We start from the raw sequence: 15,615 nt of genomic DNA, 5'->3' as shown, positions 1-15,615 counted from the left end.
GACTTTTCAGGATGTACTTGCTGACTTCCCTGTAAGAAGGACCTGGTCAATGAATATTTAAGGAATAAAATTCACTTTTCCAGAATGACACTTGAAATGATCGTGGCCTCGGAACTTTGCATCCCTCCTCCAGAGTCTGAATATTCAGGAGGCAGGGAGGAGCCGGGACTTGCTGAGCGGCCGGGGGCTGTTCTGTTGCGGCTTGAGAGTGCTTTTCTTGCACGTGCCTTGTGCGGGGACTGGCCCCCTGGGCTCCTGCCCTGCCAGCCTCGGTCCTTGCAGCCCCTCCAGCCGGCACCCTCCCTCCTGTCCGTGCATCCGGGCCTTCTCATGTGTCCGCCTTCCCTGTGTGAAATCCCCTCTCCCACCTTGCTCTCCGCCTCCCTGTGCTTATCTGCTCTTTGAGGCCCGGCTCCCACCCTGACTTCTACGAAGCACCCTTTCTTTCTGATGTCCCTGTCCTCTCTGCAGCACAGGCAGGAATGACGACCACTATCAATCGCCGAGCTGTTACTATCACCGGGGGCTGTAGGAAGAGCCTGTACCATGTCATCCTCATAGTCTTGTTTCTTAGGGATGAAAGGCTCGGAGTATCTGAGTGCACTGTTGTAGACTCTAAGCGACAGAGATGGCCCTCCACTCTGCTCTGCCTGGCTCTGAGGACCGCGCTATTAACCACCTCCTGTCTGCCCTCCTGGAAGGTGCTTGTTATGGAAGAGTGGGAACCTAAGGAAGCTAAATGGGCTCTCAAAGGTTCTATTACACTATCCTCTTTCTACAGATGAGAAACATAAAGCTCCAAAAGGCAAAAAGACTTGACCCAAGACAACTTGGTGAAGTGTTGGCTGAGCCTAAGCCAGTACCAGTCTTCCTGGCTCTCTGACTCATTAATCATTTATTCACTCAACAAACGTACATTTAATATTAAGGAGCTTTGTTGGGCTGCTTCACTTTCTCTGGGTGCTCCTTTTGCAAGTTTAACATACACGATGCAAACACCCAAATTCAAATTTTATGGCAACTCACATTAAAGTTTTTCCAGCTATTTCTGGGTGTATGTTAGAAGTTCTTACAAATGTGGAAGCAATCAGAAAAGTTGTGCCTCTGCACATGTATTTTAAAAATTTGGCCTAGTTATGTCTACTCACAGAAACACCACAAATTAATACAGTGTATATAAGAAGTATATTGTATGTACTGAAATAGCAAGCGAGGCTCAGTAGCATTTGACTCTGTCAAGATGATCCAAGTGAAATGAATGCATAGTTTTGGAAAGCTTTGGCTACTTACATGACGTTGTAAATGATTCAACTTTGATTGAAACCACTCTTCTCTTCAAGATTCTGGAGTAGTTTAATAGAAGAATGTCATGATACAAGATGAATGTCAAACGTTTTCCACTGGCAACAATTTACCAGTGTGAATTAAAATAATCTTGACGCCTGGCAAATAAAATACTGTACTAGCAAAGGTGGCATAACACTGTGACAGTTGTTTTTAATTCCAAATATCAAATTTACCTGTTCACCTGAACCTCCATCTGCAGATTAATTGTAATGGGAAGCTGGACTAGATTATTGCTAGCACTAGATTTTTAATTTTTGATACTATGAATCTGCCAACCAAATGTATGCTTGGCAGGACATTTTTGCACAGCTTGTTATGTGATTTTCTGGAGCTTAATGCTAACTTCCTATAAAACCGACCCAGTAAAATATCTAATAATAAATATGTATGTATTATGTACATGCTCTTTCTAGTACGCTTCTTTTTCGGTAATTCCATGTTTTTGTTTGGAACAAGTCTGCTGGTGACAAGTTCTCCCAGCTTTGGTTTGAAAATGTCTTTATTTCGATTTTGAGATACCTTGAGTATAGAATTCTGGGTTACTAGCTCTTTTCCTAAACTTGAAGATGTCATCCTGCTGCTTCCTGGGCTCCTATTTTAGAAGTCAGCTGTCTTAATTATTAGAAGATAATGGCTGCTTTTTTTCTCTTTATGATTTTCAGCATCTTACTATTATGTTCCTAGAAGGAGTTCTCTTGCATTTCTGGTGCTTGGTGTTTGAAGAGCTCCTTGAATGTGTGAGTTGTCTTTTGAAAAAGCCTCAATACAGCTTCTGTCCATTCTCTCTTCTGAGACCCCAATTACACACATCAGATCTTTTCAGGTTCTCACGTACCATGTTCTTTTTTCTGCTCTGTAACTTCTTTGCTTTAGTTTTGGTATTTTCTATTTGCCTGTATTCTGCTTTACTAACCTAATCTGCGGCATCTATTCAGTTTTTAAAGCTATCAGTGGAACACTTAGATTCAGGCACTGTTTCACTACTGTACATTCCTTAGATTTCTGGTCTCTGGTGAAATTCTCCATCTTTTATCTACTTTCTCATACTCCACTCTATTTTCTTGAGCATATTACTGTTATTTTAAATCCTTCTCTACTAACTCTAGTATCTAGATCACTTGTACGTCCACCTTCCCTTCCCATCGTTTAGTTATGTACGTTTTTCTGACCATCTAGCAGTATTTTATTGAATGCTGGCCACTGTGAGATTCAGGATGAGAGTTAATGACTCCAGATGACTCACACTTTCCTCTGCTCAGCAGAGTAGGGGGCTGATTGCCTCAATCCGAGCAGGGGCTAAGGGGAACTTAGCTGAGGCTGGACTGCAGTATGAGAGAGGCATAGTCTGCCTCTAGTCCGCCCCGTTCGTAAATCAGAGCCTTCCTGGTCTTTTAACTAAGAAAATGGTATGCTGACCAGAGCATATCCCAAGGTAGGTCTTAAACTTTATTATGATTATTATTATTACTATTTTTTGCTGGTGGTACTGGGGATGGAGCCCAGAGCCTTCCTCTGCAGTGAGAATAGTTACCACTGAACACTATTTTTAAACTGTGACAAAATTCAGATGTTATCTCTTAATCATTTTCTTAGAAGTGAATCTTTATATTTTCTTAGCTTTCCACTCTGCAAAACTTGACAAATATCTTGAGGAAAAAATTGAGAAAAACCAGGCTCTCCGGGTTTCCCACTTAGTCACCTAGCCGGAGACCCCAGCTCTGCGGTGCTTCCTGCTTCCCCACAGCGGCTCCCTGGTAGGTGAGGATTGGATCTCTCCGCCTCCTGCTCCCGGGGAAAAAAGAGCAGAATTCAGCTTACCCTCTGTGTTTCTCCTGTCTCTGCTCTAGCGATTGTTGCTTCAGCAGCTCTCTAATGCACTTTGAGATGATTTTTGTGACTTACCTGGCTTCTCTAGCTGTTCTTGATGGAAGTATTGGTTTGCACCAACCTAATCGCCCCTACCCAAACACCCAAATACTCGCCTCTAACTTAAATGTAGAGGCTTTCACTAACGTGCCTGCACCTCCATGTCCCCAAGAATTGTGGACCTAGGTTGTGAAAATACTTACCAGGTTCACTTGAAATACATCTCCCTCAAATTTTCAGCCCAAGCCCCCGCTTTCTGTGTCTTATCAAAATAGATTGGCGGTCTAAGGCAGTCAGAGTTTCGCTGGACATGGTGGCACCAATTTATAATCCCGGTGCTCAGGAGGCTGACGTAGGAGGGTTGCCGAGAGTTCGAGAAGAGCCCGGGCTATATAGTGAGCTCAAGGCCGGCCTGCACTGCATAGTGAGACTGTCCCCGCTGCCAAAAAAGGCAATTAATGCTTTATTTGTCCTGCTGACTTTTGGTGGCAATGTTAATAAACAACGAAAGGGCCCAGTGTCTGCAAACATGAATGAATGAATGGTGAGGATCAATTGGAACAATAATGACAATAACAAAAAACAAATTTCCAAGTGGCTAACAGACGTTTGAACATGAGTGGAGGGAGTAACATGCTAAACAAGTATCCACGATGTAACTGTTCTTGAATCCTTTTTTTTTTTTTTTATTCACTTTAGAATTATGGGCACATTCCTATTTTTAAAAGTTTTACAATTGTAATTGGCATGTAGAATAAGAGTCCCTTACTTCCAATGGGAGTTCCAATCCAATGACTCTTATTTTGTAATGTCACTTATTATCACTGGGTTGTTTACAGGCTAATTAAAACACTCTCACACTGACCTTTGTATCCCCAGCTGCCAGTTCTGGTATGCAACACACAAGCATGAAGTGGTTGTAATTTCACTTCATGGGTTCTTCTTTTTTTCCCATTCCATGGTTATCATCTTAGCCTAGGAGCTCTTCACACTTGGCATATAGGAATTACTAAACTACTCTCTTGCATACCTGACCTACCCTTGCCTCATCCCCAAACACATTCTATCAATGCCTTGAAATATTCTGTCAGAGGATGTTTGAAGTTTTTAATATTTTGTTAGTTTTTCCTGTTCAAAGTAGTATTTCTTAATTTGCCTCATACTTATGATTTAGGAACTTGTTAAAAATATAAATGCTCCGACTATACCTGAATCAGAATTCCCATGGGAGGAGCCTGGGCATCTTTATGTACTAAGCATCTGGGTGATTTTTAGGAATTAGGTACTTGTGGCCCTTGTAGCAGCAGCACGAGCATCACCTTAGGATGTGTGGAAAATGTAAATATTAGGGCCCACGGGATCAAAACTGAGGTGAGGCCCAGCAATCTGCGTTCAGAAGCCTCCTCGATGGAGACCCGTTACCTTTCGAATACCCTGCACTGGACTGTGAAAGGACTTTGAGTATCCTCCAACTTGGCTGCACATTAGATCACCTAGGAACTTTAAAAAAATATTGGTGCCTGGGCTTTACCATCAGATACTGATTTAACTGGACTGGGCTACAGCAAGCATTTCACTGGGATACCAAGACTGATGTACGACACTATCGGCCACATCCACGACTCGTTTCTCCATTATTTATCTAGCTTTACCAATTCAATTTTGAAAAGTGAGAATTTTGAAGAACTGAAATAAATTCAGGCCATTAAAGTGTAATTGTCAGCTGGGCATGGTGACACAGCTGTAAACCCAGCACTCTGAGAGGCTGACAAGTTTGTGTCCAGTCTAGGCAATTTAGTGACTTAGCCTCTGTCTCGTAAAGAAAAAAGGTATCACTGTCTATTTAAGTTCTTTGTAAGATTTAACTTATTCTACTTTAGAATAAAAGGATCTGTGGGTTTGGAAACCACAAGCTGAGAGACTCGTCTAAAATTTTGTTTTACATTCAAGAGACAAGTTTCCTGCCTCTCTTACTAGATACCCTGTAAGGGCTCTGCAAGACACTTAGGAGGGGAAAAGCACGCCCCCGCCCCCAAACTGAAACAAACCAACCAAAACCAAACTGTAGGTTCCAGATGCACCACATTATAGATTCACCCTGACACCTTGGCAATCACTCATTTTTGGCTTTTGTTTACTTACTATAAAGGGAGAAGTGAGAACTCACTTATCACTGAGGTCCCTCCTGACTTAGCATTTCTACATTCCGGTCTCCCAATGTCCCTGGCCTTGTTTCCTCCTGCTTTGCGAGGTTAACTCATCCTAAGGCAGCTTGGGTTTTAGTCATCCTGAAGATTTCTTCTGCACTCTGCCTCATTCTTCAACCTCTTAGGCATCTTTTTGTGTGTCTCTTCTCCCATTAGGTAACAGAGCCTCACAAATCTCCTGGAGTCCCCAGACGCTCAGCATATGACAGGTACAATGTTTGTTGATGTTTTTAAAAAAATCTTAAAACCATACATTCTTGCTGTTTCTATTTGTTTTATTGCAATAACAGCTATGCTGGGAGCTCTTTTTGGCCCAATGAGCTTTCATCATTGTGCCAAAGGTACCCAATTATTTACCCCAGAAAAATTTTCTCTTCATTTGATGTTTTTTTCAGGCAGGATCTCAGTATGTAACCCAGGCTGGCCTTGAACTTTTGACCCTGCTATGCCTCTGGGATTACAGGAGCACGTCACCACACCCAGCCTAGAAATTTTATTTTTCTCAATCCTGTAGTTTCCAACTGATGATTTCTCTAAAAACAGCTCTCTTCTGGCCTCTGCTGGCACGATCGCAGACAACTGTTCCATTATTTCTTTACTTGAGTGCATGCTGAAGAGGAACTCAAGTATAAGGACACTATTGTTTACTAAGGAACTGTTTTTACAGCATTGACTGAACCAAGAGAAAAGAAACCTCAAAGTGTTAAGTATGCTGAGAATAGATAGCTGATAGAATTTGAGATAGAATTCAAATTTTTATTTCTATATTATTTTTCCAAATTAAATTCATGCTTATGTTAAGACACTGGAGAAAAGGCTGGAAGATCCTTATGCGTATGTTTCTTTAAAAGCTTACTTTTTGCAGAAAATGCTTCAAATTTTGCCTGATCCAGACACTGCACTTTAGTGATACAACACTTAATAAATGTTTGTGGTATAAATAAATGATATGTGTTATTAGATTTATGTAATACTCCTCTTTTTTGGTACATGAATTGTGAATTAAAAAGGGATCTGTAATCTTTCCAAGTTATTTGTTTTACAGGGCCTAAGAATGCCCTGCACGGACCTTAAAATGCATGTACCAGGTGCAGTTTAAATTGAGTTACTGATACACTGGGCCTGTTAGCAGTGATCTTTCCAGGTGCACTTTGCAAAAAGCTTTCACTGCAAGTCTTAGGGCATATTCTTCTGTTTCATTTGGCTTTCCTCTCAAGGGAACATATTGTGTTCCCTTCATACACTTGGATACTCGCAATTAATTCATTTAAAGTGTTACTATTGGGAACCTTAGGCTTCAGATGGTTTAATCAGAGTATCCACTTATCAAAGGCAGGAAAGGTATTTACTTAAATGTCAGGGGCTGATATGTAGGTTCTGTACATGTCTAAAGTTTAAATCAGAGCTCAATATGAAAAGCCTGCAGACACTCTGACATTGTATTTAACTATACATACTCAGTGACTGGTACATGGTAGATAGAACACACTACTGCCCATATTCTACAAATACTTTACAAATGTATAAAGCCCTTTCACATAATTTTTTTACAGAAAAGTTTGAGAGCGCACCACGTCATCAACTGCTGTTTACATTTAAGATGCTCTTGCGGGCATGAGTCACACCAGCGGTAGAAGTGGTACAGTCATGCATGTACCACTGGTGGTTCAAACCACCTGCGAGTGAGACATAGGAATTACAGCCCTGTTGTGAACATGTTAATGCACCCTTTCAAATCAAGTGGTTTTTAAAAACTGCCTATTTTGGCACTGGGGTGTAGCTCAGCGGTAGAGTGCTTGCTTAGCATGAGTAAGGTCTTGGGTATGATTCCTGGCACTAGAAAAACAAAATCGTCGATTGTCTCTTTCATTACTCTATTTAAAGGGCCAGCTAGTCAACAGCAGATAAAACATGGAGACCGCAGTTCACCCAATCTCACAGGGTGAGTGAAGATAAAAATGATAGGTACAAATGAATTGCATGGCTGACAAGTTTCTATCAGGCAGACAATCTCTGCTCAGACTGCCCTTTAAAAAGCAAAATCTATTAAAGATATACAGATGGAGCATGTTCTATTGTATCCCATTCAAACACAGGTGCCTCTCAAGTTCCTGGCGTAGACAGGCACTGCGCGACAGTGCCTATGAGGTCTGATTCTGGAAGTGGACGGTCCTGTATTCTAACCTCATCTGTAGCAGTTATTAGAGGGACAATTCTGGCCACTGGAGGTAGCAAGGTGACTGCTGGAACATTACAGGGTAAGGATTTCTAGGAAACTTTTCCCCGCCAGTATTGGCAATTGGGTCCAGGGCCTTCACGCTGAGCTACATCTCTATCCCTTTTTATATGTGTTTATTTTTGAAACCAGATCTTGCTAAATTGCCCAGGCTGGGTTCAAATTTGCAATCCTGCAGCCTCCCACAGTGCTGGGATTACAGTGTGTGCCGCAGTCCCTGGTTTCTAGGAAACTTTTTTGAGGGAATAAAACCAAACAGCATTATTTTTTCCATTCCCTTTCTTCTTGCACTGAATGTGGCCACGTTTCTAGAGGTGGCACAGCCATCTTTTAGCCATAAAGAAGAAAGTCATATGCAAAGTACAGAAGAGCAAGAAGCTAGGAGAAATCTAGGTTCCTGAAGGCACCATGGAGCTGCACCAGCATCCCTGGACTATTGACTTACAGACTTTTAAGGACAGAAAAAAAAATCATCAGTTGTGTAATCTGCTGTTCCATTTCCTGCAGTTTAACATTATTAGTAATAACAAATTCGTAGGATTATTTGAGGGTTGAAAGAAAAATCTATGTGAAAAGCATAACAGCTGTTAGCATATAGTAGGTGACCGATAAATGGTTGTTTGTTTTTCAGATTAGCTGACTGTCAGATGAGGACAAAAGTCAAACACAGGATAAACAACTTGAAAGGGAAAGAAAAGTACTGGGCAGAAGACATAGCTGGTTGTAGAAAATTTAGAATCCTACTGACAGCCAAAAGCTAAGCAGTATGACATCTAGTCGATACTCAGTAAGTGGAGTCTCTTTCTTTTCTCTCTCTCAGAACACAAACTCAGAGAACTCTGAGCAGTAAGACTGGACTAAGTTAGGACGTTTTAGGAACTGAGAAGATTTTACCTATAGAACTACTCTGATTTAATTGGTGATTCCATTCAGGGTTTCTTGTATTCCTGCTTATAAACACAGTCAGGTAATGGATTAAAGGAACAGGCAAAAAAGGCACTGGTAAATACAACGCCACAAAAAAGGTGACATACATGGTCAGTTATCTTAATGACTCAGTCACTAGGTCCTAGAGGAACAGAAAGTTGCTAAATCAATAAATCTATTTTAGTAGCTATTAGTCAATCCGGAGAAATAAAACAACTGCACTTAACGCATGGGCAGAGAAGACCTCAACAAACTCAGCTTGAAAATTGCATCAGAAAAAAAACAGTATGATGAAAAGAACATGAGAAGAGCTGCAACATTATGATCAAATTGGGGGATAGCGGTAGTTTGCAGCTTACTGATATATACGGTCACCTTAGTAAGTCATTTCAATTCTACAAAAGGAAGAGCCGGAGAGTTAAGACTGTTAATATTTAACGTTTCTTTTTAAGACTTAAATGTCAGGCACTCGTGTCGCGTAAAGGAGCAAATGATTAAGAGAACGAAAACCTGTAATGATTAGCATGAAATCACTACTAACGGTACGTATCAAAGGAAGATGGAGTAAAAAAGAAAATATTTGCAAAAAACACATCAGACAACTACCATATTTTCAAAATTGTAATTACCAAAAAAGTAAATAACTCTTAAGTTAGAGTGCAAAATTAAAGCACCTTATTGTTTTAAAGATGCAATAGCAAGGAAGTATAAACACAGCCACATTTTAAATAGTTATTTGTGTGGTAAGTAAATGCCATTTAAAAACATTTTTAATAGAAAAACTGATTTGTACGTCAATTTACAGAAAATCAGAAAAATCACTGTTTAATACAACTTCAGCTATAAACAACTAAAAGGGGAAAACCGCCCTCAGTCCTTCTGCTTCAGCCTCTATATCTTCTGCTCCTTGCCTTTAGGAGAGAACATTGCGTTGTAAGGCTGCCGTCTTTTTGGACGAGGACAAAGGTCAAGACCTTCCTTAATGTAACCTTAAAAAAAAGAATAGAAATTTAGAAGACTGTATCTGCAACATACCTTTCTTTCAGCATATACCCAGTAAAAATTTACTTTATTTAATGCCTTATAAATTTACACGGTTCTTTAGAATTTTAGCAGTAACGCTGACGAATGATTTCACTAGTTAGGATCAGCTTCCTCTGTTTGTGGACTAGAGACTGAGCCAAGGCCTTCACACTGAGCATCCAGCCCCCAGGTTTTTATTGAGATAGAGGCTTGTTAAATCAATAAATCCAGGCTAGGTTTGAATTTGTCATCCTCCCACCTCAGGGTACTAGGATTACAGGCATATGCTACCAACCACACCCGGCATGTTTTCTCACTTATATTAACAATAAGAACAGCAAACATTTATCAAAGGTTTTGTATAGCACCTCTGGTAACTCTCACACTTTTTTTTTTTTTTTTTGCCCTTTTGAGAAAGGGTCTCACTTTGCAGTTCAGGATCGCCTTGAACTTGCAATGATCCTCCTGCCTCAGCCTCCGGAGTGCTAGGATTATAGGTGTGTTCCACCATGCCCGGCATAACTCTCACACTTTTTACTGATGAGGTAATGGAGACCCAGAGAAGGTGAATAACTTGCCTAAAGTCACAAAGCTAGGAAGTGGAAGGGATGGAACCTTGCCCAAGCTTGGTCTAATTCCAGACCCAGAACTCTTAGGCACTTTCCTATTCTACCTCCCACAGACTGTACAAACTGCTACATGTGAACTTTACTACTGTGATACCTTCCAGGTGCTTATCTGGGGAAAAGGAAAGATCTTTGCAGTAGTTATTTCCTTGCCTGATATGCCTGCCTCTACACTTTCTCGATGGTCAGGTCTCTCCCAAGGTGTCTCCACTCATGAAGTTTTGAGGGGAGGATTGTGCCCTGGGTGCACATGGTGCAAACACAGAATCTGGCCAGACTGTCTGATTCCATGTGAGTACTGAGCAGAGAGCTTTCATGTCAAAGAGGACTTAATCTGACCTATTAATGGGGAAGTGGAAGCACAATAGCTGCCAGAGACTTTGAGTCTTTTAGGAAAGCTATCACTGAGCTAAATTCCTGGAGCTTCTCTAGACATCTTCTCTAGATGATGGTTCCCCCTCACTGCAACTGTATTTCACCAAAAGCAAGACCTAACAGGAAAGGAAGCCCTTGCATGATTGTTCAGGGTGCTCGAAATAGAAGTCCTACTCCCCCAATAAGCCCCAGTTAAGATCAGCCAGACAGATGCAGTTAGTACAGCTGTTGTATGTGCCCAATTACAAATAATATTATATATATAAACATAAATATTACTGATACTAATACTTAAATGATAATATAAATCAGAATTAAGTATTTGTAAATGCCTAAATGAGTGCCTTTATACGAGAGGTAATGCCTACATAAACGATGAACTTGAGAGTTACTGCTGACGACCAATCAGTGCAGACACAATGCATGACAGTGTGCACACGTGATAGTGACAGACGTGGTTATGTCTAATATGAACCTTCACAATTCAATACGTTGTGTGTTTTAATGGACACACTTAATGCACTTATGTGAAATAAAATGCTTTTTGAATTTTGGTGCCTGCAATTTTTTGTCACTTTTGCATAGGTCAGCATCCTTAACTGTCACCATTTTTATTGCCACTCCTATCTTGTAAGTCTTAAATTAACACTTGACTTAATGAAAATTTTGTGAAGCCCAGCCTGCAAGTGGTTGTTACTGAGGTGAAAAATTAAAGGGATAAAACCACTGACAGCTGGGTTGCCAAGGCACTATGAGCAGGGTACAAGGACAAGTAAGTATTCATTTATGGAGAACTCTCTTGCTGAGCATCAGAGACTGGGGCCAATGATTCTACAGGAAATAGAGTCACAAAACATTCAGGCTGGAATATGGGGTTTGGAGAGTTATGATGATACTACAGAAGATGACATGACTGTGTCTGAGTAAGTGGAGATTTTTGTCAAGCATAGATGAGTAAGTGTAGACTGTTATACGTGAATATAGACTGCTGTATATGAAAAAATAAGACATTCCCTGAAAATAAGCCCTACTACATCTTTTGGAACTAGCATTAATATAAAACATGGTCTTATTTTGGGGGAAATACAGTAGTCACATTATTGGGTCATTGGAACTCAAATGAGAACAGCATAAAATGGCAAATTTGAAAAGTTCTACATGGTAATCTAATATTTATTTATTTAATACAGTGAGTAAACTTTTTAGGTGTTTATTTACAACTTAAAATTACAGGCTTAAAATCTGTAGGCTACTAATTAAATCTATCATAAACCTAAAAGTCAGTTCACATATATTATGGGGCTGGGGATTTAGCTCAGCGGCACAGTGCCTGCCTGGCAAGCGCAAGGTCGTGAGTTTGATTCCCAGTACCGAAAAAAAAACAACAAAAAACAATACAATTCATATACATTATGAACATTGTATTTTCCAGTTATATCTCAGGAAACATCACATCTTCACAGAACTCTACTTTAAACCACAAGATAAGACTGGGTAGTCTATAGAGCATGGTAAAACTAAGAAGTTCAGGTAAGTCCCTGCTTATTAGCTAATATATTGCATCTCTTACGTCCTTTTTTCTAGACAGCTTCATCACTGAGGTATACTCAAAAATGTGATAAATTGCATAAACTTAACATGAATATTTATCCCTAATATTTTAGGATGATTAAAATTTCCCTAAAACGTAAGAGTATATCCTCTTATTAAAATGCCCAATGAGTATCTACAAATACTTCTAATATGTGGAAAGAATAAAAAGGTTTAAGAATGAAGTAATGTAGAAAATAAAATCCAGAGCTAAAGAGGTTGCTTCATAAAGAATAGCTCTTGTGAGTTCATTTGGAATATGTCCACAATAAAGGGTTTGTGAAATGGATGCTGCTTAGTTGAATAGTTCAAGTTTAAGAATGCAGTATTAAGGTGCTAGAGCATTTTATTTCATTTGAACTAATGATTAAAGTTGAGGTCTTGATTGCTATGCATGATTATATAGCCCAAAGATAGTCCTGCTTATGATGAGGGACTGGCTTGATAAATATCATTAGACAATTTCATTTTATGGACACCACAGTGTACATACTGCACACACATACAAGTTAAGACGGTTACAGTCTCACTGTGCGATGGAATTCAATTCACATTTTTTCTTTTTTTTCTGAGACAGGTCTCACTATGTAGTGCAGGCTGGGCTTGAACTCACTTACATACTCCAGGCTGGCCTCAAATTCACAGCACTCTTCCTACCTCAGCCTTCCGAGTACTGGGATTATAGGTGTGTGCCCCTAGGCCCAACTAGGACATATAATTCTACAGAATCACCACTGTATATGTGGTCCATTGCTTCCTGAAATGTTATGTAGCATGAGTACATGGAAAATGTTGAGACTGATAGTCTTAGCTGGACCAAAGGCAGTAATGGGAGTATGCTGCCTCAAGGATGGTTACTGTAACATGAGGACTTCAGAACCCACCTAAATAGCTTTGGGAGAAAATCAATATAAAGCCAGTAAGTGTGTAACTGTATTTTCTAGCATTGTGTTGCTAGTGAATAATAATGGTGGTAATACAGTGAGGACAACATTCACTACTCATAATCTTCTAATAGTTTTAAAGTGACACATGTTCTTAAATTATATTAAATGTAAGTGCCATATTTATGGATCAACAATCTAATAAGCATCTTTTCAAAAATTAAAATAGGGTCTATAAATGTCCAGTATTCTGGATGCATGAGGTCTTAAAGTCCACAACTTAAATTTTTAAAAGTTGCTCTCTCTTTAGCAATGTAACTTTACCGCTAACTATTGCAATTAAGACTTTTTGGTAACAGGATGAAAGAAAAATTGCTTTCTGAGATCTGAATGAAATCATGATAATACATACATAATTGTATTAAAGTGATTACAAACAATGTTAGACCTCAATTAAATTAACAAGAAAGATGAAGGTAAACTTTTATCTTTAGGAATTTATTTTTATGTAACAGAATTAGCAGCCAAACCACAGCAGAACTGTGGAGAAAAGGTTAATACGCATACTTGGGAATATACAATATTTTACAGAATTAATTTTAATACAATCTATATCTTACCTCTTTCCATACAAGTCTGAGTGGAAGGAAAACCAACTTCCCAGAAATTCTCCGGTGTGTTGGGTGGAATATAGCGAAATCGGTGTCTTGAGCAGGAAGCCAACTTCTTTTCTCTTTCTTCTGCTGGCATGTCTGCGTAATACTGAGAGAGGAACAGTGGATGGAGTGTCTTTCTCACTAACTACAAACTAAATAACTCACTTATTGAAACATTCTGTCTTCAATGGAAGCAATATTGAGGATAATATCAGTAATTAATACTTACAGACACTATTAATTACTAACAGTACTGGTACTGGTCTATGCAGTGTTTGTTCCATGAATGAGAGAAATGTAAATAAATTTACAATGTGAATTTATATTCACAATATAAATAAACATCCTGCCTCAGTGTACCTAGTATCATAGCTGATTTATATACTGGTATAAATTTCTCAGTTTTTGCAAGTCCAGTTAAAAAAATTCAGAGGTCTGCTGTTTTTTCAATTGTTATCTGGACTATAACAGGAGTGTTTCAAAGTAGTTTTCTCATTTCTAGATTCATCCCTCCATCCATCCATCCATCCATCCATCCATCCATCCATCCATCCATCCATCCTAGGGCTTACCCCAGGGTCCCGCACATGCTAGGTAAGCTATCATTGAGTTTCAAACTCAGAAACTTTTTACAAATTTACAGATTTTTTATTTTGAGATAGAATCTTGCTAGGTTGCCCAAAATGGCCTGAAACTCATGATCCTCTTGCCTCAATAGCTGGGATTACTGGCAGGTGCTACCATGCTTTTGGAGTATTTTGTAAGAAAAATTTAGACTTGGAATGTTGTAGGATTTATGACTACCCCTGTGAACTGTATTTTTAAATTAGGATCAAAGGCACACTTTTTTGAACTGTTATCATCTTGAATTTTGTGAGAACATGAATAAAATCTGTATGTGAAACTATACATAAATAGGTCTTCAAGGTTGACACCTCAAGAAAACAAAGCAGTAGCAGTTCAGTGTACTGGAACAGATGACGGAGTTATACAATTCAGCCATTCCTTCATTTTACATTTCAGAAGATGAAAATAACAGACTGAGGACTAAAACTTCAAGTCTGAAGCAAAGGCTTTTGATATATTGAAATTTACATGGATTAAAGGCTTTTAAGATTCAGAGACTTTCTGAATCACCATTGGGGAACTATATTTTCATCATTCTCACTGCCCTAACTATAACCTTCTGTTACCACAGTCTGAGCTTTGGGATAGAGTAACGTTAGACATGGTTTATTGGAAAAAACACCACCACCAAACTAGGACCTATCAGAGATAAGACAGCAGGCTAGTGCAGTGCAGCTACGGCACAGAGAGCACCTGGGAGAGCAGGCGAACACGGACAGAAAGCAGGTGCCGTGGTTTGCTGTCCTTGGTAAAAACTCAACTCTGTTTCTTATGAGATGGGAAGACAAGGAAGATCTGGGGTAGAAAAACGGCATGATTTAACTTGTTATTTTAAAAAGATTATCAGGGAAAAAAACACCATTCACTGCTCTGTTGAAAGCACGGTGTGAAGAGACAAGCATATCACAAAGACTGGATGTGGGGTTATACGAGAACTTTGTATTTTCTGCTCAAGTCTGTTGTGAACCTAAAACTGCTCTAAAAATAAAGTTTTAAAAAAAAGGTAAGAAAATCACTTAGAATCTACTTTGATAAACCTGCAGATGTAGCTCAGCGGCACAGCACTGGCCTGGCAAGCGTGAGGTCATGAGTTTGATTCCTGGAACCAACAACAATAACAACAAAAAGAATCTACTGCAATAGTTCAGACAGAATAAAATGGTACCTTGGCCCGGGCCACTGGTGGCAGTGATAAGTGGATAAAAATGGCAAGTTTTCCAGGTAGAAACAACAGGATTTGCTGACAGATCA

The 15,615-nt window shown here is 39.5% G+C and overlaps 1 protein-coding gene across 4 annotated transcripts in view; it reads right to left on the bottom strand.

The window, feature by feature from the left end:
* Nucleotides 1–9,191: 9,191 nt before the first annotated feature.
* Nucleotides 9,192–15,615, bottom strand: part of Rbbp8 (retinoblastoma binding protein 8) — an 86,016-nt gene continuing 79,592 nt past the window's right edge. For all 4 annotated transcript variants that reach the window (XM_005372693.2, XM_013503320.1, XM_005372692.2 and 1 more), the window contains exons 18-19: nt 13,702–13,843; nt 9,192–9,572 (exon numbers count right to left, since the gene is read on the bottom strand). In XM_005372693.2, coding sequence (XP_005372750.1) covers nt 9,475–9,572; nt 13,702–13,843 — 240 coding nt within the window. In that variant the 3' untranslated portion in view covers nt 9,192–9,474. The remainder of the gene's footprint in view (nt 9,573–13,701; nt 13,844–15,615) is intronic.

Source organism: Chinchilla lanigera, unplaced genomic scaffold (genome assembly GCF_000276665.1).
Source record: "Chinchilla lanigera isolate Chin_1 unplaced genomic scaffold, ChiLan1.0 scaffold00001, whole genome shotgun sequence".
NCBI classification, from domain to species: Eukaryota; Metazoa; Chordata; class Mammalia; order Rodentia; family Chinchillidae; genus Chinchilla; species Chinchilla lanigera.
Note: the sequence above shows the minus strand (reverse complement) of the source record. Positions and strands in the feature narration are given on the sequence as shown.